Source organism: Coenobita brevimanus, chromosome 82 (assembly GCF_032717465.1).
Source record: "Coenobita brevimanus isolate Jiangsu-jjx chromosome 82, ASM3271746v2, whole genome shotgun sequence".
Lineage (NCBI taxonomy): Eukaryota > Metazoa > Arthropoda > Malacostraca > Decapoda > Coenobitidae > Coenobita > Coenobita brevimanus.
This window is the reverse complement of record NC_137035.1, coordinates 19,323,658-19,345,301: the sequence shown is the minus strand read 5'-3', so window position 1 is coordinate 19,345,301 and position 21,644 is coordinate 19,323,658. Positions and strand designations below refer to the sequence as shown.

General features: G+C 39.7%; 1 protein-coding gene across 1 annotated transcript in view; it reads left to right on the top strand.

The window, feature by feature from the left end:
- The window catches only part of Prosap (SH3 and multiple ankyrin repeat domains prosap), a 228,102-nt gene that overhangs the window by 200,757 nt on the left and 5,701 nt on the right, over positions 1 to 21,644 (top strand). The window contains exons 14-15 of the mRNA XM_080280039.1: positions 8,715 to 8,822; positions 19,022 to 19,296. Of these exons, the coding sequence (XP_080136165.1) occupies positions 8,715 to 8,822; positions 19,022 to 19,296 (383 nt within the window). The remainder of the gene's footprint in view (positions 1 to 8,714; positions 8,823 to 19,021; positions 19,297 to 21,644) is intronic.

Sequence of the window (21,644 nt, the reverse complement as noted above, 5' to 3'; positions counted from 1 at the left end):
CTTTCTCCTCCAATTCCACCTTAGACGATTCCGGTGCTGTTCCTCCATCACTTCCCCCTCTGACTTCTTCATGGCTGACATTAAAATTTCTTCGGCTGTTGTATTTTCTGCCATCACTGGCCTCAATACTAACAAGGCATATGGGCCTGATGGAGTCCCTCCTGTTGTTCTCAAGAACTGTGCTTCTGTGCTTACACCCTGCCTAGGTATACTCTTTTGCCTTTGTTTGTCAACTTGTACCTTTCCTTCTTGCTGGAAGTTTGCTCTCATTCAGCCAGTCCCAATGAAGGGTGACCATTCCCAACCCTCTAACAATTGTCCATTTGCTTTAATATACTGTATCTCAAAAGTTTTCGAGTCAGTTCTTAATAGAAAAATTTTAAGGCATCATTCCTATCACAACTTTCTTTCTAATAGTCAGTATGGGTTCCGTCAGGGACACTCCACTGGCGATCTTCTCACCTACCTTTCAGACTCCTGGTCATCCTTCTTTCGAGACTTTGGCGAAAGCTAGGCTTTCGATCGAGTGTGGCATAAATCTTTAATTTCCAAACTGCCCTCTTACAGTTTCTGTCCTTCTGTCTGTGCCTTCATCGTTAGCTTCCTTTCTGGTCGTTCTATAGCCGCTGTTTTAGATGGCCATCGTTCTCCTAGATCTATTAACAGTGGTGTTCCTCAGGGCTCTCTCCTATCACCAACTCTCCTCCATTTATTCATCAGTGACCTTCTAAGCTGTACATCTAACCATATCCACTCATACGCTGATGACTCCACCCTTCACCTTTCCATTCGGTTCCCGCAATGCCCATCTCAGCAGTTACTTCAACAAACAAGGGATGAGGCTATGGGACACCTAATGTCTGACTTGGCTCGTATCTCTGACTGGGGTAAAAATAATCTGGTTGTTTTTAATGCATCAAAGACTCAGTTTTTACACCTATCAACCCGACAGAATCTTCCACAGGTATATCCACTAATGTATATTCAGCTTATTCCAGCATCATCCTTGAACATGCTAGGGGTTTCATTTACTCGGGACTTATCTTGAAAAGATCATATTACACCTCTTGTAAAATCTGCTTCCAAGAGATTAGGTGTGCTAAGCTGACTCCATTCCTTCTTTACCCCTGCACAATTGTTGACTCTGCCCCTGTGTGGAGTACAACTCTCATGTGTGGGGAGGCTTCCTACATACAGCTCTTCTCAATAGGGTGGAGTCAAAGGCTTTTTGTCTCATTAACTCTCCTCCTATTACCGACTCCCTTCAACCTCTGTCTCATCGCCACACTGTTGCATCTTTATCTCTTTTCTATCGCTACTTCAATGGTCACTGCTCCTCTGAACTGTCTTCATGCATTCTACCACCTCTACAACGTTCGCGTAGCACCCGTCTGCAGCAAACTCTCATCCCTTTTCTGTCCAACTTTCTAATGCAAGAGTTAACTGTTACTCCCAGTCCTTCATTTATACAATAGGTCAACTCTGGAACTGTCTTCTGCTTCTTATGATCTCCAGTCTTTCAAATGCAGTGCGTCCAAGCATCTCGAAATGATCGGATCTTGAATTTGGCTCTCTCTTGTATTTTGTTTTTCTCGTGGAAGGAGCAATTTTTTGTTCACTCACCTACCTTCCATGAGCCACTATACATACTAGTCACTCACCTTACCTAAGTCACTATACAGTACAGTACTTTTGATACCAATCTTTTTCGAGCCAATGTACTTCTTGTGTTGTTATCCTATTTCATTCTTTCACCCGTCATTTCACCATAGCATAATATGTAACTCCAGGATGGTTGGAAGTTTCCCAGTTTTGAAGCAAAAATATCTGGCATTAGCCCAGGCAATATACATATCATCAGCCACAGCTGATGTCTTTTTGCTGCACCCATAGAGGCAACCAGACCCAGTGTGTTGTAAACTGTCACTCTCTGATTTTTGTACGTTTTTGAAAGATGAAATCTGGCAGGCTTCTATTGTGGTTTTGTGGACATCACACTTTCACTTCCATTAATTGTTGTCACTCCCACAGGGGCATGTCAGAGGCATTGGTATGTGTATATGGGATTGTTTGGGATGTATTAAAAGACAAAGGACACATCTTTTGAGATGTGTTTGGGTGGGTATGGCCATCAGAGTTGTCCTTTGTCTTGGTTAGCATATTCTTGTTATCTTCAGGCAAATATATTCAGTTTAAGAGAGACTTTTCGATATGAAGGGGTTAGATACAGTCTTCATTAACACCCTCAGTAGGTGATGTCATTCATAATATGAAAAAAATTGTTTGACAGTAGCAAGAATAAAGAAACAAATATTTTGCCATATTTTTCCTCAGCAAATATTGTCCTGTAACAGTGTCCGCTTTCATCAGATTTTGACAATTTATCATTCTTCATCACCAGCTACATTTTCCTTCCCTTGTCATCCATTTCCCCCCCTTCCTCTTATTTTCATTTCGCACAATTTATTTACATAATATCTTCTTTCTTTGAAGCTTTGGTATGTTTATTCATTTTTGTTTTTCATTCATTCCTGTCATTCCACACAAAACCTACCGAACTTTATTGGGCTTACGGAAAGTATGGGACCCAACTTTGGTGTTTCTGTATTCTCGTTTTGGGTAATCATTTGGATGTGCTGTAATACCCTCCTTTTGGTAATTTTTTATGATGTGCAGGAAATACATAGGTGCTGGTATTTGTTCTTTATCCCCTTAGATATATGTTGTCTGTATCTGTCTATCATTCAACCTGTATATTTTGAGCACAGAGGCCCAGGGCTAGGCAAAAGTAATTTGAAGTGCCTTTGTGTTGTCCCAGTTTAGAAATGCTGTGTGTGGTGACTCCCTCCCCCTAGTAAGAGAATGAGAGCTGTACTCTATGGAAAAGCAAATAAGGTACCTTTACTGAGTCAGCAACTGAACAGGGACAAAGAAAGCATGGAGTTATTTACTTTTTTTTTTTTTTTTTTTTTTTTTTTTTTTTTGCACACAACCTTTGTGAAAAAAGTGATATTTCCCTTTCCATCATAGACCATGAGAAAAAGACACCATTGATAATTGAGAGATGATGAAGGATTTACAGGAGTTGTATGAAGTTGAAGGTAAAGGAATAGTCATTTAGAAGAATGTCAGGTTCAGAGAGAGAGCAGTTGACTTTTTTTGAGGCATTAAGTTCAAGGTGTCTTTTGCCATAGTGAGAAATAAGAGACAAATCAGAAGTTAGATGTACCAGAGCCTCATTCCATGACTGCTCTATTGACTGTTGTGATGGATACTGTGAGAAGGGATGGAAAAGTGATAGTCATCATTATGTGAGTGGATAAAGCTAAATATATAACACAGAAATTCATTGATAAATACTAGCAAGAGAACTGATAAAAGGACAGAACCCTAAGGAGCTTTTGGCTGAGATCCTTGCTTAAGAGCAATGATTGTTTTCCACATATCAGCTCATCGTATTTGTGGCATTACCTCCAGGAACTGATGGTAGCTGCACACTTGTTACTTGTGTCTGCCACTGCAGTGTGTAAATGCACTTGAATGTAGCAGCTAGGAATAGGGGATGGGCTTTGCTTCAGATATGCCCAAGTTGTTGTTGTTGTTGCTTAATCTGGTCAGTCTGGCTGAGCAGACCTGTTGCTACAGGTAAGCAACTGCTTTTGTGGGGCCGTCCTATGTGAACAGTTCAGTACGTAGCTACGCCACTTAGAGATCTGATGTCCCAGTACAGTATACAGTGCCTCCCCTAAATTGTACCAGGGTCCATCACACGGCAAGGTGCAGGGAATATGAGGGGGTTTGGCTCGCAGGTGGATGTTGTAGCTGCACCACCTAGGGTGCACAGCAATACTACATGTCAGCACAGTGCCTGTACCATAGTGTACCTGTATATGTTTGAGTGTACTATCAAGAGTATACAGTTGTATATAAAAATGTCTGATATAACCATTATGAAAGACAATTTGCAAAATAACATACATTCATACATAATCATCTAATCCTGTGTTGCCCATGGGGAGCGTAGGAGCCCGGGGCTAGGCAAGTTGGTTCTGACATTTAAGATGAGAGAGACCAGCCTCGCTTATCTGTGAGTGGCATTACGTGAGCAATAAACACTACCCACCCCATGGATATAAACTGCACTGGCTCAATCCGACTGGAGTGCCGTAATTACCCACTAAACCACCAGGCACCATAATATGGTTATATGGTTACTAGCCAGCATAGTAAATGGTTTCCTGGTGTACAGGAAACCATTTGGCTTGTCACGCAGTGTAGAGTCACCCACAGACAAAAGGAAGAGGAAAGAAAGAAGGAAAGACAGACATAAGAGGAAGGAAGGAAGAGAGAAAAAGGCAGCCACCCGAGATCAGCACTGAATGAGCGAGTGGATGGTGAGCGCCCCCACCTACCACAGACGTAAATAATTTGTGTAACAAAATAAGTGCAGTGTCATCAATGCACTGAATCAGAAGGGTTCAGTTACTCATTATTTCAGTGTCAGGGTGTAGTAAACACTGAGGAGTTAATAATAATTTTATATCATAAGATATCTACTGACAGTGTAGTTATATGAATGATTGGCTGCACTGGAATATTTTTGTGAAGATTTGAACATAAGATGATTTTGTCTTGTGATTTTGCTTATCAGTCAATACATTGAAGCAGTAGTAAGCATCTTGATAGGACATTTTGTGTGCATGTACACAATTATTTTTGCTCACCTGTAATCTCTTAAGTCACATTTTTTGTGGATTTGTACTCAAGTTTTCTTGGCCTAAGACATAGTGTATCTGACTGTTACGAAGCACACACCTCTTGTTTAAAACAATAATACACTTTTGCTTCACTCAACCCCATTATTTTAGTTTGTCTTAACTCAGCCTTGCTTGTTTTTGCTAAAGGGCATTAGTTGTCATCAGCATGTCAACCACATATCATATTAATGTTTATACATCATTAGATGCGTACAAGTATCACCTACCAAACTCCTACATTAAAAAAAAGAAAAGAAAAAATGAGGTAAGGACTATGTAGGTGTGAAAGGAAGACTATGTATTATATTATCACACAACAACCAACAACCCCAATGTCCATTCCGTAACTTGCACCACCATACATGTGCACCCAAACAAATAAAAATTCCCTTGAAAGGTACTACAGATTTATCCACACCAGCTTTCTGCTACCAGCAAATGCAGCAGATACAAACATCAGATCCATATTTACATCTTCAAACTTGCAGTTTAAAATTTAAACCTTAGCCATAACTCCTGGAGAGCAGACCCCCAACTTACAGACAACTCAGAGTACAGTGTGAAAGTGCGTACAGGAGTACACTGTAGATGCCATTCATCCCGACTCTCAAGCAGACATAAATCCAATAATGCTGTAGCTGACGCATGTACACAACGTAACACTTTACTCCACATTATACATCGTTTCATGTTTTTCGTCATAACACAGTGGGGATCAGCATAATACTGCAAGTGTTTTGGACTTGTTGTCCCTCCCAGGGGAATCAGTCCAGTATCTTTATGCCACAGGGTTTGCTCAGTTAGAACGGTTTTGATGAGGCTTTTCAGTTTCAACACCAAAAGTATCATCGTTTACACTCATCTTTTTTATGTGTCCTCATTTACACTTATCTTTTTTGTGGGAGGAGCTGGCTGTCCCCTTTTACCATCATGTACTCTTATTACTTGTAGTTATCAGTTATTTCTATGATTTAAAAACATCTGACAGTTGTTTTGTGTTCATTTCTAAAGCACAGATCTTTGCTAAGTTTTAAAAGAGAATCCATTGCCCATGCAGTTTGGTTTTTGGAATCCACACACTAACAGCACGTTCGAGCTAACATAATTCACTCTTAGCCAAAAGAAGGAAAAAGGAAAAATAATGCTTGTCAGTATTTTTCACTTTTTTTTTTTTTTTTTTTTTTTTTTTTTTTTAATTGAAGGATTTTTTTTTTTTTTCCCCCTTATTTTGGCTGACTTGAGTAACCCAGGTGTACACCTCCTGTTCAGCTCAGTTGCTAACAAGCATGTGAGTACCAGCATTGGAGTTTCTTTTTGAATGCTGATTTACTCAAGTGAGTCATCTTTGGTCCCTAACAGTTTGATTTTTCTTCACATGTAAATACAAAATTATTTTTTCATTATTAATATAATTGGGAATGTAGTGTCTTGTTGGTTTGAAGTGACAACCTTTCACTTCCCTAGTAATGACCTCTGACCTCTTGGTGTTTGTATCCACTACCTGCAGAGGAGTTTTTGTTTTTTAATCTAACATTAATGTTAAAATATATTTTTTATAATAATCAGGAATTTTTGAAATACACTACTCTTAAGCACAATTTAAAGCAGCCGCAGACTTCAGTCAGAGTGAACTTATATGATGCTAACCAAAGACAGGCAGAGTTAGCAATATGCAGGCTTCTCTTATTTATACTGGGTAGATTAAGTAAGTTTAATATTTTGAAGGACTACCCAACTCAGGTCAGTTGTAAGAAGGTACTTTGTGTGATCACTGCCTCACTTAATGCAGCTTTTTGCTTCTTATCTGAATCATTGTTGAGGACCAGTTGGATGTTTCCTCCGTGTACCACATTAAAGAAGTATATTTACAGCCATATATATATATATATATATATATATATATATATATACATATATAGATATATATAAATATAATAACTTTAAATATGTTTATCAGAAACGAGTAAAAGAAACGAGGCACTAATACTTTTCTTGCTTCATCTGATTGATGGGGAATATTCTGGACCAGTTTCAGTTTTTGTTTGTTTGTTTGTTTGTTTTGTAGTAATAGTAAATTTTCAAGGAATATTTAAATTTGAGAATTGAGAACTGTAGAGAAGTAATTTCTTGCCAACCTGTATTTTTAAAAAAGACCTAAATCTTACACAGAGAAATTATTATCTACCCCTTTCTTTTCTATTTCATGCATCTCTTTGATGCTCTAATCCTGTACTGTTTTGCACTTGTGTGTATCAAGGACATTATCTTTGGGTTATTGTCCAGTTGCTGCAGCTTCAAAAGAGTAATAATGGGATATTTATTTCATTATTTTGTTTTTAATAGAATCCTCAGCAGTGTTCAGATGATATAACCTGCTAAGTTGACAGGGTGGTATTGGAAGCTTTTTTAGTCACTTGGAAATCTTTTGGGGCTTGTACTTTGAAGAATTATTTGGCTGCATTTTGCTGTGACAGCATTTGTGCATTTGAGTGAGCCAGATAAACCAGTATTGTATGTGATGGGATCTCTGTTTCATTATGTTTTATGTAATTATCTTTGCATTCACTGATATTCAGCACAGTGCACTTCATTGCATAAAAATTTTCTCTATACTTGGCTCTAACCAGTTTGTGATCAAGTTAATCAAATAGTATATACTGAATATAGGTTGTAAGGGAATGACTGCTGTAACCTCTTTTGCCTTATAGGTCACTGATTCTTTGTGATGAAATCATATTCATTATACCCTTAAAGTGAATTTTTATTTTTAAGCAGTGATCAGAGACATTTGTTCAGATACTGGAATTAAGAAATGTCTTCTGTTTTGTCCCCATTTGTGGGAAGTTGGCCAGTTAAATACAGTTAAGAAACTGCCAGAGTATTGAAGCCATGTACAATTGCCTTTTTAAGTTTACCTCTGAACTTGGTATATTCAACTTCAATTTTTAAATGATAGTAATGGCATAAGGCAGTCACAGATGGTTGCAGGTAGTATGAATATGTGCCATGGTGCACATAAGTCCCATCTCTCAGCCACCCCTAGTATAATAACTCAAGTGATTAATTCATATTGGGGATGCCTGAAGGAATAAACTTAAATACCCCATTGTATATGTCTGCCTGTCTGTATATCTGTTGTTTGGTGACCAGTCCAAAAAATTGTCTAGGGTGGTTGCAAACATACATAAATTATGAGGCTTCAGTATGAAGTGGCATAATATTAGAATATAAGCATCTTTTAAGTTTCTGTAATGAATTACAGTATTACATTCACCTTATGATTCCAGAATCTTTGATGTGAGTGTTGATAAGTAGTTATTCTTATTTGATTATTATGTTGCTTGAGTGAAGGTATTTTGCTTTATAGAAACGTAAGATGGTAACGGGACCATCATCAGAAGACAGTCTGGCACACTGAATTGCATCATAACGCAGTGGATAAGATTGTTGAGTGAACTGTATTTCAGTTTGTGTATGTATAGTTCACAGAAGAAAGTTAAATTCTAACTCAACAAAACTTATCCAGTATCATAATTATGCAAAACATTACTCTTATCAAAACTTGAGGTAGATGAAAAATCTTTGGAAGTACCGCATTGTCAGGGACAAAAGTTTGCTTAGTAGTCCACTGCATCTGCATCACACGTAGGGCATTTTTGTCACTTTCCTGTGCATCATATCAAAGAAGATTATTAATGGGATGAGTAACATAGTATGCCTATCTTTGTTCAGGAGTATTTTTCAGCAGAGGAAAGTGAGAAATAGCAGAGGTGAAATTTTAGGCAAACTGTTGTACCCAACTGTACAAGCCATTAACCCATGCCCAGAACTTCCAAGTACCAATTGCTTCCTCTAAAAAGTAAGCTCCACCGCGACTAACCTTTATCCTTGTGTGTTGTTTCTTTCCTCTTCCCCTACCTGCCCTGCCCTGCCTGGCCCTGCTTGCTCCACGTATAGTGCGATCATCTCAGGCCCCACCTGCTCCCCCGCCCCGTGACCCCAAGACAACTCTAAGTGTTGGGCGGGCAAGGGCAAAGTCTATGGTGGCTGGACTGCAGGATATAGGTAAGAGAGGAAAGGCATGTTTTATTAGAATTAGACTGGTAAAAGAATGACTTGGTGTCACTTATCACATCAGTGGGGCTGCTATGCTTTTGGGTCAGATTCCACTCAAAACTTAATTCTGATCCTATGCTACAGTAAGACCTCGGTTTAATAGACCCATTTTTACCGGACTTCAGATATAACGAACCCCTTGACCACATCGGATAATTTTTGTTATATACAGTATCGAACCAAGGTCCAGTTTAGGGTGTGCATCCGTCAACCTGCCAGACAAATGTGTTAAATACCAAACCCAGGCTCAATATGTCCTCTTCTTTTCATTATTAACTATTGAAATGAGGACCAACATTATTTCTGTATTACATATTGGTCTATTAAATATCAAGGAATACAAGCCAGATGCATAGAGTACTTATTTATTGACATTACAACTTTTCCTATGTGGGGTACCTACAGGACCATTTTAAATAAGCTGACCTTAGGTCTGGTATAGTGGGTCCCTAACTGATGTCTTATATAACAAACTATTGGATATACTGTGCTGTCCACCTTTTCTCCCCAGTTAATCTGTTATAAAGATGTCTTCTAATGTCGAGGCTGGAAGTTATTCAAAGTATCTGCATTAATTTGTCTCGTGTTATCATTAATCCAGTAAATTACAGTATGAAAATTTTCATATTAACATTCTGTTGGAGTGGCCCTGGTGAGAGAGGATAGTGTTTGGAAACTCCCTGTACTGTTGTTTGCAGATGATACTGTGTTGTTGAGTGAAGACGAAGGGGAGCTGCAAGGCTTGGTGGATGAGTTTGAGAGAGTGTGTAAGAAACGGAACCTAAAGGTGAATGTAGGGAAGAGTAAAGTGATGGTCTTTGAGAGAGGTGAAGTTAGTGAATGTACAGCGAGGTTAGATGGTGAGGAATTGGAAAATGTGAGTACGTTTAAGTATTTGGGTAGTGTGATGAGTAAGGATGGAGGTTTGGAGGGTGAAGTGCTTGAAAGGGTACAGCAGGGAAGAAAGGTTGCTGGTTCCTTGAAAGCAGTGATAAGAAACAGGGAAGTGAGCATGGAAGTGAAAAAGTTACTACATGACAGTATTGTGATACCAACTCTAACGTATGGAAGTGAAGCTTGGACATTGTTGGAAGGACACAAGTCAAGAGTGAGAGCAGTGGAAATGAGTTATTTAAGAGGAGCCTGTGGAGTCACGTGGAGAGACAGGCTGACGAATGAGGATATAAAGGAGCGTTGTGGTGTGGATGTGGATGTGATAGGAAGCGTTATGAGGAACACACTGCGGTGGTTTGGCCATGTGGAGAGGATGGAGGGTGAAAGACTGACGAAGAGAGTGTATGTGAGTGAGGTGGAGGGGGGAAGAGGGAGGGGGAGGCCGAGGATGAGATGGAGGGATGGGGTGGAGAGGTATATGAGAGAGGGGTGTGAGTTGGGAGCAGGGCAGTGAAATGGCGGGGGACAGGGCGACTTGGAGGCGATTTGTTTGTGGTCACCCCAAACGGGATTGAGGCGTCTGGCAATAGATAGATAGATAGATAGACGTTCTACAGATGGTTAAAACTAATAATGACAGAATCCCTTGTTCACAGAAGTTACTTATCCCCAGGCAAGTTTCCTTTTTTTTTTTTTTTTTTTTTTTTTAAACCATATCCTTATCTTTGACAGTTGCTGACTCCCCAGGCAATGTTTAAATACGTTGGATTATTCTTAGGCTGTGTTAATGAGAGAATGATATACTGTATGATTTAAACAGTACAGAGTTTTTGTTGATCTTAATTTTCCACCTTTTTTTCAAGGTTTTGTCCGTTTAATAATATGGTGAACTAAGAAATCGTGAATAACCCCGTCAGTCTGATGGTGAAGTATTTCATCTTTGTTACTTTCAGATGCATTTATTCAGATTAGAAGAATTTCTGAATTGGAGTGGTTTGATATAGCCTTTATTAACCCCTTCAGTATGAGAAGTTATTCATAAGTTTAATAAAATAATCTGGAGGTAGAATGAATAAACTGAAAGACATCACTGGGTTGAAAGGGTTAAGGATTCCTGATTGTGTCGTACGTAATCTTGATTAGACCATGTAGGTGGGCAACAGTAGTAGTAATATGGAGTATTCTACTTTGAATGTTTCTAGCATTATACTGTATATACAGGTGGTAAGCAATGACTCTGTTTGCAATACACTTCTTTAGGCCTGTTAATGAGGTTTATGATTATTATAATCTCCACGATTTCATATGAAAAAGTTTTATTTTAGTATTCTTTATCTGTAATTTTTTTCATTATATCTCATGTAAGTGTTTTCCCAGTCTCAGGACGTAGCTTACTTTTAACAGTGAAAAGTGATAAATTTGTATGAAATACAGTAGACACGCCATGCGCACGGTTAAATGGGGGTGGGGAGGAGATAAGCTGCATGAATGGCAACTGCATAAATGGTACATAAGGCCCATTATGATATGACTATTGAGGGGTGAAGATCTAGATTTTTACACATCCCAATTATGGCCCTATTGAAAGCTGTACCACCACCAAGCACATTAATACACACTCACTGATCATCACTAGGCATAAAAAGTATTGACTGTACAAGAATAATGGTAATAACAGTGAAATTTAAGCTCACCCTGAAACAGTAGAGATGACAAAGTTGTGTCTGGAGGGGGGATCTGAGTTACGATGGCTCTTTTGTGATGATTCAGAAAAAACTACAGTGATGATGTCTACATCTGGTGGCAGTACTGTACTGTCAAAGCAGAGGGAGTATGGCCATCAGCAGTTTGCCACAAGGGTGTGGGAAGTAACTCCAGCTTGTGCTGTTTTCATGACAAGCGGTTGTGTAAGAGATGTAGTGGCATTAAAAGGTAGACTGTGAACTAATGCTGATATCGTATGTGCGGTGTGTCGGAGAGTGTTTGTTCGTTCGTTTTTGAAGGCTCCAATTATCGTGCGTGAAGGATTAAAAATGCTGGAGAGTCTTGAGTATGTTGGAAGAGTTTTGTTATTTGGGGGACATGTTATGTGCTGGAGGTGGGGCTGGAGTTAGCTTTGTGGCTATGGTAAGGAATAGTTGGAGGAAGTTCAGGGAGCTGTTGCCTCTCCTGACACTGAGAAGGCTTTCCCTCTGTACTAAAGGACCTGTGTTTGGGGCATGTGTTAGGAGTGTAATGCTGTACGGTAGCAAGACCCAGGCAGTATGAGAAGAGGATGTTTGTAGGCTCAAACATAAAGAAATGGTAGTGATTAGATGGATGTTTTGTGTGTCTTTGAATGCAAGGCCTGGGGGGGCTAGGTTTGATAATGTAGAATTGAGAGGAAGGATGGAACTGGAGTGTAATGGTGTTGTGATGAGAAGGTTTAGATTTAGATAGTTTAGGCATGTTGAGAGGTTGACAACTGGATGCAGAAGATGAGAAGTGTGAACATCAAGGGTAGGGTTGCAAGATGTAGACCGAAAAATACCGAGTGCTGCAGCTGCATGAGGCTTACACGAAGGATTGTTAGTGCCAACTTTAACGTATGGATGTGAGACTGTGGTGTGGCATGAAAATGAAAAGTCAAGAGTGAGAGCTGTGGAGATGGGAATGCTAAGGAATGTATGTGGAGTACAGAGAGTGGATAGGATACGAAATAATTTGATTCGTGAAAGATGCGGAGTGAGGAAGTCTATGGGCACCAGAATCGAAGAGTGTACTGAGATGGTATGGGCTTGTGGAGAGAATGGATAACAACAGAGTAGTGAAAAAGGTATATCTGAGCGAATATGAAGGAGGGAGGCCAAGGAGAAGGTGGAGGGATATGATGGATGAGTGTATGTGGATGAGGGAGACTGACAAGAGATCGAATTGGCTTGATGAATGTTGTGAGAAAAAGTGCATGATCAGGGATTTGGCACCCCTTTTTAACGTGACATTGTCCGGATTGACTCTATTGGATAATTTTCTGTGAAGCTGCAGAATGTGGTGAAAGTTTTTGGTGTATCAGATAGGTCCAGGATTCCAGGGGCTTGAATGATGAGTGAATGTAAGTGTGGCCCATTGGATTGGGCAAACTTGGGCTGTCTGGACATTGCTACTCCTCACCCTGCCCTAGGGTGGGAAAGGAGGTCCGGATGGAGATGATGATGATATATATATCCATCCATCCATCATCCAATCCTATGTCACCCCATGAGGAGTGAAGGAACCCAGGGCTAGTCAAGTTGGACATTTAAGATGAGAGTGACCATCTTCACACATCCCTGAGTAGCAGTAAGTGAACAATAAACCCCAACCATCCCTTGGATATGAACCTGCACAGGATCAATCCAATTGGAGTGCCTTAATTACCCACTAAACCACCAGGTGTCAGAATATAATATAATGATGTGTACACCATGTGTGTGTGTGTGTTGTAGGTGGTGGCGACCATCATCCACTCACTTGATGTAGTGCTGCCTGCTTCGTCCTTAGCCTTTACCATACATTTTCTGTGCCTGCCCTCCTCTCTTCTATTTCTCCCATCTTTCCTGTCACTTCTTATTGCTTTACATTGAGTGACAAGCCAAATGGTTTCCTGCAAGCCAAGAAACCATTTACAACGCTGGGTGGTAACCATATAACCAAACCATACGTGCTCCCTACATTTCAACAAGTGGGTTGGTGGAGGGTTAGTGCCTCTCCCTGTAAAACAAATAACTCAGAGTCAAATGGCCACCCCTTATGAGATTATGGCATCTGGCAGTAGATAGATAGATAGGCAGTGTTTGTGTGTGTGTGTGTGTGTGTGTGTGTATATATATGGCTTGGAGGAGTGACTGATTAGGGTGGTTATGGCCATGTATGTGGGTGCTCACACCCAGGTGAGAGTGAATGGAGATTTGAGTGATGAGTTTTCCGTGAAGGTTGGTGTGCATCAGGGGTCAGTCTTGAGTCCCATGTTGTTTATCATGGTACTTGAAGCCCTTTCACGTGACTTTAGAAACGGACTCCCGTGGGAGTTGTTGTATGCTGATGATTTGGTGTTGATTGCAGAGAATGAAAGGGAGGCGGAGGAAAGGTTTAGGAAGTGGAGAGATGGTATGGGGCAAAAGGGTTTAAGGGTAAATGCAGATAAAACAAAAGTGATGATATCTAGGGTTGGTGGCGGTACTGTCAAAGACGAGGGAGAGTGGCCATGTGCAGTTTGCCACAAGGGCGTGGGAAGTAATTCCATCTTGTGCGGTGTGTGTGATAAATGGGTGCATCAGAGATGTAGTGGTATCAGAGGTAGACTGCGAGATAATGCTGATTTTATGTGTATGGCGTGCCGGGGTGAGCAGGTGGAGATTGTCAGACGTGAAAGAATTGAACTTGCTGGTGAATCTCTTGAGTGTGTGGAAGAGTTTTGTTATTTGGGAGACATGTTATGTGCTGGAGGTGGGGCTGGAGCTAGCTCTGTGGCTAGGGTGAGAAGTGGTTGGAAGAAGTTCAGGGAGCTCTTGCCTCTCCTGACATTGAGAGGGCTCTCCCTACGTGCTAAGGGGTCTTTGTATGCAGCATGTGTTAGGAGTGTAATGCTGTATGGCAGTGAGACCTGGGCAGTGAAGGAGGAAGACATTCGCCGGCTCAGACGTACAGAAATGACAATGATTAGGTGGATGTGCAGTGCGTCCCTGCGTCCAAGGCCTGGAGGGGCTGGGTTTACAATGGAAGAGTTGAGAGGTAGGATGGGACTGGAGTGTATTGGTGTTGTGATGAGGAGAGGTAGATTGAGGTGGTTTGGACATGTGGAGAGGATGGGGGATGATAATTGGGTGAGGAAGGTGAGAAGTGTTAATATTGGGGGTGGGGTTATGAGGGGTAGACCGAGAAAGACATGGGACGAGGTCATTAAGTGTGACCTTAGGGTTAAGGGACTGAACAAGGAGGCTGCAATGGATCGTGCAGCGTGGAGAGCCGCCATTAGGTGACCAAGGCCGACACATGCAAGCATGTTGGAGCCTTTAAAAAACGAACACGAATATATATATATATATATATATATAATATAGGTGTTGCGTTGGGTGTCTGCCCTTTCCTCTCTTCATTCCTTCCTCTTCTGTCTTTCTTTCCTTCATTCTTTCCTTTTTCTTCTGCCTACGAGTGACTTTACACTCCCTCTTCTGTCTTTCTTTCCTTCATTCTTTCCTCTTCCTTCTGCCTATGGGTGACTATACACTGAGTGACAAGCCAAATGGTTTCCTTTACACCAGGAAACCATTAACTATGGTGGGTGGTAACCATATAACCAAATTATGGCACCTGATGGTTTAGTGGGTAATTAAGGCGCTCCAATCGGATCAAGCCAGTGCTGGTTTATATCCAAGGGGTGGTTGGGGTTTATTGCTTATGTAATGGCACTCAGGGATGAGTGAGACTGGTCACTCTCTTCTTAAATATCAGGACCAACTTGACTAGTCCCGGGTTCCTATGCTCATCATGGGGCGACATTGGACTGGATATATATATATATATACATATATATATATATATATATATACATTATATATATATATATATATATATAGATATATATATATATACATATACAGTATATAGGACCCACGTGTAAGAGTATACCCGTGCCCCATTTTTTAAAAGTGGCAGAAATCGCTTTTAAAGTTGTTACAACTTTGAATAACTATACCACAAAAATTACTATACCTATGATAATGGGGTTTACATCATTTTAAAGCTAATTGTCTCAACTTTAACCCAATACTTTTTAGTAAAGGTATTATTGTTTTTACCTGAAAAAAAATCGACATTATCATACAATGCTGCTACTTTTATGCATAAACTAGTACTGCAGGCCAATAGCTAGTGAGTTCCTTTATGTTGTAAGATGAAGTTGAATATCTCTAGAGTGGTTGGTTCTGAATTTACCTGGTTATTGTCATAAAAAGTCAGTTTATAAATTTTTCCAATATATTATCAATATACAGCATTATTTTTTCCACCTGGTCCTCATTGTTCTGTGTTTTTATGTGAACAATAGACACTTTACATCTGTTAAATGCAGTAACAAACAAAATAACACCAATAATACTAGGAACAATGATGTTTTACATTAATAATCTTATTAATACAGTGGTTGCTGCAATAAAAAATACAACATAGTGGCAAAAAGCACATGATAAAGGGTGGCGATGTAAACCCTGTGTTATTTCTATGGGTTTTTGCCCATATGTCTTGGGTCATACATCACATCCACCAAGTCCACATGAAAGTAGATACTCTGAGGGACTGTGGGATAGCATTATCTCAATTTTCGATAAGGTGGTGCATGGGTATATTCTTGCATGTGGTGCCTCATATACATATACATATATATATATATATATATATATATATATATGGAAGCAAAATGCAAAAATAATACAGTATATGAAAGTAAAATTGTAGGCACAGGTGTGAAAGGAATACCACCAGCATGTTGAGAGTACTGTGTTGAATAATACATGAAAATGGTGGAATAGGAGTTGAATGCAGAGATTAGGATGTGGGGACTGTGTGTTTAAACAAGAATAGTAGCAAGTTTTACTACTATGTGGCAGTCCCTTGAAGAGAGTTCATGAAAGGAACAATACTTCAGGGCTAGAGGTAGAAAGTAATTAGGCTACATCTCTATCACTCTCATATTTAATTTGAAATACATACTTGACAATAATGGCTACTTGAAACTAATAAACCTCTCTCTCTCTCTCTCTTTTTTTTTTTTTATAAATACAACATAACCAGATACATGTACCTGAAATAATTATTTCAGTGTTACACATAATCAAATATTTAATTGATTTTTTTCTTTTTGAACATAACCTACCATATGTGTTCAAATATAATTATTGCAGTTAGTGCTGAATTACATATCGGTAATGAGTTCATAAGAAGATATTGAGGGCCAAAATCCCTCATTTCCTCACCACTAAGGATTGAGGGGGCAACTGCCCTCTTTGCCCTCCTCCTTTGGCACCCATGACCATATACAAGTGTTAATCCCTTGTTAAAGCTTAGCAGTGGAGACATACTGTAGCTGTTTATGCCAGTTTAAAGGGAACAAAGTACAGTTGTCTTGTGGCATGTATGGTTATGTAGCTAGATAGAGTGGCACAGAATGTGGGATCTTTTCATATGCTACCCTGGCTAAACACACCTTGAGTACCATCCCCTTCTTTACATATTTAGAGAATTGTACAGTAAATTGTATGAGAAATTAACACCATATGATATCTGAACGATAGTGTCAAAAGATATGTACAGTAATATTTTAAGGATCCTGATACCTCAAGTGTTGCTGATAAGGTATTGCAGGCTACAGAATTATGAGAACATTGATGCAAAAGTATAGTTATTTATTGCAATACAGTACTACAGAGTGAGTGTTTATCTTGATTTACCAGTGCTAAGTGTATTGCATTGATGTTGAAAATATTTGTTGTTCAAGAATGTGTATTTTTTCATTTGAAAAATTTTCCCTGCATGCGAAAGTTATCCAGTTGAATCAGGAAAGTTGCCTGTTTTAATGAATTATTTCACAGCAGTAGACATTTTTTGCATTCAGGAATTCTCAAGTTCACATTTTCCTATTTAATGATACCCAGTTACCCAGAGTAGCCAGTTAAATCAAGGATCTACCCCTTTACTATGAAGAGTTCCTAATCTGACAGTAGCCAGAATAATGTTAAAAAAGGACGTCATCATACTATTCAAGATACTGTGATAAGGCCAGTGCTTTAACCCACCGCGTCCAGTTGACGTATATAAACGTGCATCAATTGCAAGGTCCCTAATTTGCACAATTTTCAATTTTCGTGCGTGATTTTTGGTACGTATACACAGGACACCTTCCTTTACAAGATGCCAGGCAGGGACAATGCCTTACCCAGCATGACCCCCTGCACGCCATTGTCTCGGCAATTTAACCCGTTACCAATGACCTGGCCAGTAATGACATGTCATGCCACGGTATGAAATTCAGGGCCAAAGTGATTCCCCAATCGATGACAATGTATTTATGTAGCATTAGAGGAAGAAACAGTCAGAAATGATGATCAGGTAATGTCGCCAAAAAAGGTCAGGTATGTTGATGTGTTTGGTGAGTGAAACAATGCGTACATTGCCTATATTACTGTGTGAAAACCAATATTCTCTTGTACTACATATAGATTCGTACCAAATAAATAACTATATACCGTTTATGAGTGGTGTGGAATAGTTTCCCTCCCATACAACTCGTTTTCTTTGGAGTGAGCCTGATAGAAAACCCAGTAAGGTAAGGGGTACGGCTACCTCTATTGAGTATTTTAAACCTCAGGTGAGCAATTTCTCTACAAATTTTCAGTGTTTCTCGCCAAGAGCGGAGGCTTGAGCCAAAAAAACCTTTTTCCAAAATTGGTCGGGATTGAGGGGAGTCAGTGGTGGAAAATCGGTTGGGATGGGGCTGGTTAATTTGTTGCAGAGAAAAATAACATATCAGTCATAAGAAATTGCTGTTACAAGCCTTTTGTGGTTTACTTACTGAAAATATGTTTATTTTCAGAATATGGTACAATAGGAACCATACAGTATAACATCCAAGTTATTCAGAGTTAAACATTTCCATATAGCTGTTAATAATCAAGAATTTATCACATAATATACGCATTTTGAATAATGTAGTATATTTGAAAAAAGGGCATAGTATGTTATAGTACTGCACATCCATTTTTTTAATGCATTATATGATTATTTCAACTTTTTCAGTTTTAATAAACCCAGCTTATTGAACTGACTTATAGCAGAGTGAACAATGCTGTGCTGATCCCAAAGCCTCTGGAATAGAATGTGCATGAAACTTGGAGTACAACAAATGCCAGCATGAGCATGGTGCATCACTGACATTGGGATACATAATTGGAAAAAGAATATAAATTTACACTTTATTGAAGTTTATTAGCACAGTATTATGTAAAACTTTTTTCAGTTCCCATCTGCCGTATTTTAAATTTGCTGAAGATGCTAAAGTTAGGGTTATTTAGAATGCATTGATTAGTCATTTAACTAATTTTGCCCTAATATTTTGTGATACTGTACATTTGTATGTGTTTGAATACTCATATTGCATGTACTAATACCCAACACTGAAAGTTTTGTCTTGTTGTATGCTTCTGTTACTGACAAGTGCATTTTGCCTCCTGCCTGGCCCATAGAAGCCCTGGACGTCAGCATGCGGGAGAACGGTGAGCTGATGAGTCGATCGGTGGGTCAGGATGTGATGGGGCACTATGGTACCCCATACGGCACCCCATTGGGCACTCCTCCAGGGCCTAAAGTGGCATCCATCAAGGCACGTCCCTCGGCATCAAAGCGCATGACAGCAGCAGAGTTGGAGGGCCTCCTGCATGCATCATCTTCCCCACCTTCCACCCCCACTGGCCAGTCCCCTAAGGTCTACGCCAGTGTTGCAGAGATGAAGAAGGCAAAGGTGCGTCTCTGTTATCATGCATACTTTACTGTTGTTTATGTGCTCTGTGAATGAGTGTCTGGCCCATTTCATCAGCCATGCTGTTGATAATTCTCCCTCTTTTGTTCTTTATCTTTCCATGGTTTCTGGACCATACCTCACTCCTATCTTTAAAGGGGAAAAAGGTCATAATGATGATTGATGGTGGTAGTGTTGGTGTTGATGATGATGATGATGATGAAGTGCAATGTCTGCATGTTTATTGTGGTGCCCCTGCGCCTGTTCAGTATAGATTTGAGAGAAGTTGAAACAAGAGTTTTAGAAGGATGTGAAGCCGGTACTGAATAGTAAAGAGTAAATCTGATGTACACAAATGATGCTGTGTTTCTTGCTGACAGCGAGCAGGGTCTTTGTAGACTGGTTCAGAGTTTTGTGATTGTTTGTGAGCAACATGGTCTGAGGTAAAAAAAGATAAGAATAAAGTGATTGCTGTTGAGAGAGAGAGGTTCCAGAGTGTGAAGTGGATAATTGAGAGACTGGTGAAGGAGCCTAATTACCTTGGTGCAGTAACAGAAGAGAGGCAAATGTGTAAAGGAAGTGGAGTGTAGAGTGACCTAAGATAGAAAGGTGGCTAGTGTTTTCAACGCCCTTATATGAAACTGAGGTCTGAGTTTGGAGGCTTGAATAGGATTGCACATTACCTGTGGAAATGGTACTCGGGATGATTTTGTAGATGTGATGAGCAGATTAACAGAATTGTATTTATTTTTCCACTCCATTATCCATTTTTTTCCCATTAACAGTGAAAATAGCAGTCTTAATAGATTATGTAATTGTGAATACTCTTATTTTTGTTTGGAGAACAATGTTCTTGAAGCAGTATCACCCGTTTCCATACCTATGTCACATGTCAGGGTGATCCCCACAACACACCAAGTGTTGCCATAAAAGGGGCAAGCTGTGTTTTGCACATGTTCTAACATGATCTTCATAAGAAAATAAAGTTTTAGGTGATAAGGATTACCAGTTATATTGTAATGAAAATACTTTTGAGGACAAGCTTTTATTGAAGTCTGTCTGTCTACCTATAGCCACATGCCATTCTCCCTTAAGGGGTGGCCATTTGTCTCCGAGTTAGTTATTTTACGGAGAGGGGCACTAACCCTCTGCCAACCCACATGTTGAGGTGTAGGGAACACATATGTTTTGGTTATATGGTTACCACTCAGCAGCGTCAATAATTTCCTAGATTACATGAAACCATTTGGGTTGTCACGTAGTGTAAAGCCACCAGAAAAGGGAAGAAGTGTAATAAAAAGCGAAAGGACTGATGGGAGGAACAGGAAGAGAGGACAGACAGAGAAAAAGGATGATAAAAGTGAAGGAAGAAGTAGGCAGCACTACGTGAAGAGAGTGGATGATAGTCACCACCACATACCACATTTTATTGAAGTACACTATAATGTTTTGTGCTAGCAGATCTTATCATCATCATCATCATCATCATCTCTCACACCTTGCTTCTACCTGGGAAACCCTTGACAGATGGACATGACAGAATTACCTACAGGCTGTGTTGTCCTCACATACATCTCAGTCTCTCAGCCACTGCTTCTACTCTTCCTTCTCTCTCACCAATGTACTGCTCTGCTGTTTTCTTCCACAACGTATGTGAACTTCCTCCAACATTACCCTCAGTATCTTTTTGAAAGAATTTGTTTGGCATCCTTTCTATGTACGTTCTTTAGTTATGTCTGTATTATATCAACATTTTTCTTTATCCAATTAATAATTCCACATCAGACTTCTGTATCCACTTCTACAGTACAATTTTACATTCCACAGTACAATGGGTTATTGTTCTGTGCAAGTCTGGATCCCTTACATGAAAACCAGTAACCTAAATGCCTGTGTTCTAGCCTTGTGGTTGACATGAGAATTCACATATAAAGAAATTTGGATGTTTTGTGGTTGTCATGGGAAGGTAGAATTATGAAAGTTGAACCTGCATATAACAAGAGCCCATTGTATATGTAAATGTCTCAGTTACATGCACAGTCTGTCTTGCTTATGTCTGCAGCTGTTCTGAAAGACATAATTTCTTCAACATGTAACCTAGAAATAGTTCTGTTACTTAATACATAGGCTGGCAGTAACACATGTTCATGCAGTCTTCACCTCCAAACAAATCGTCCTACCTCTCAGAATATAGCTAGGGTTCCCAGGAACTTTTTCTCCCTTTAATTGATCTCTCATTAATATCACACACCATATTGCTCTGTTTACTGAGGGGACAGTGTGGCACAGTGGTAGAGCATTGGACTTGGGACTGGGGGGTCTTGAGTTTGAGCCACACCAGGGAGCAGCCA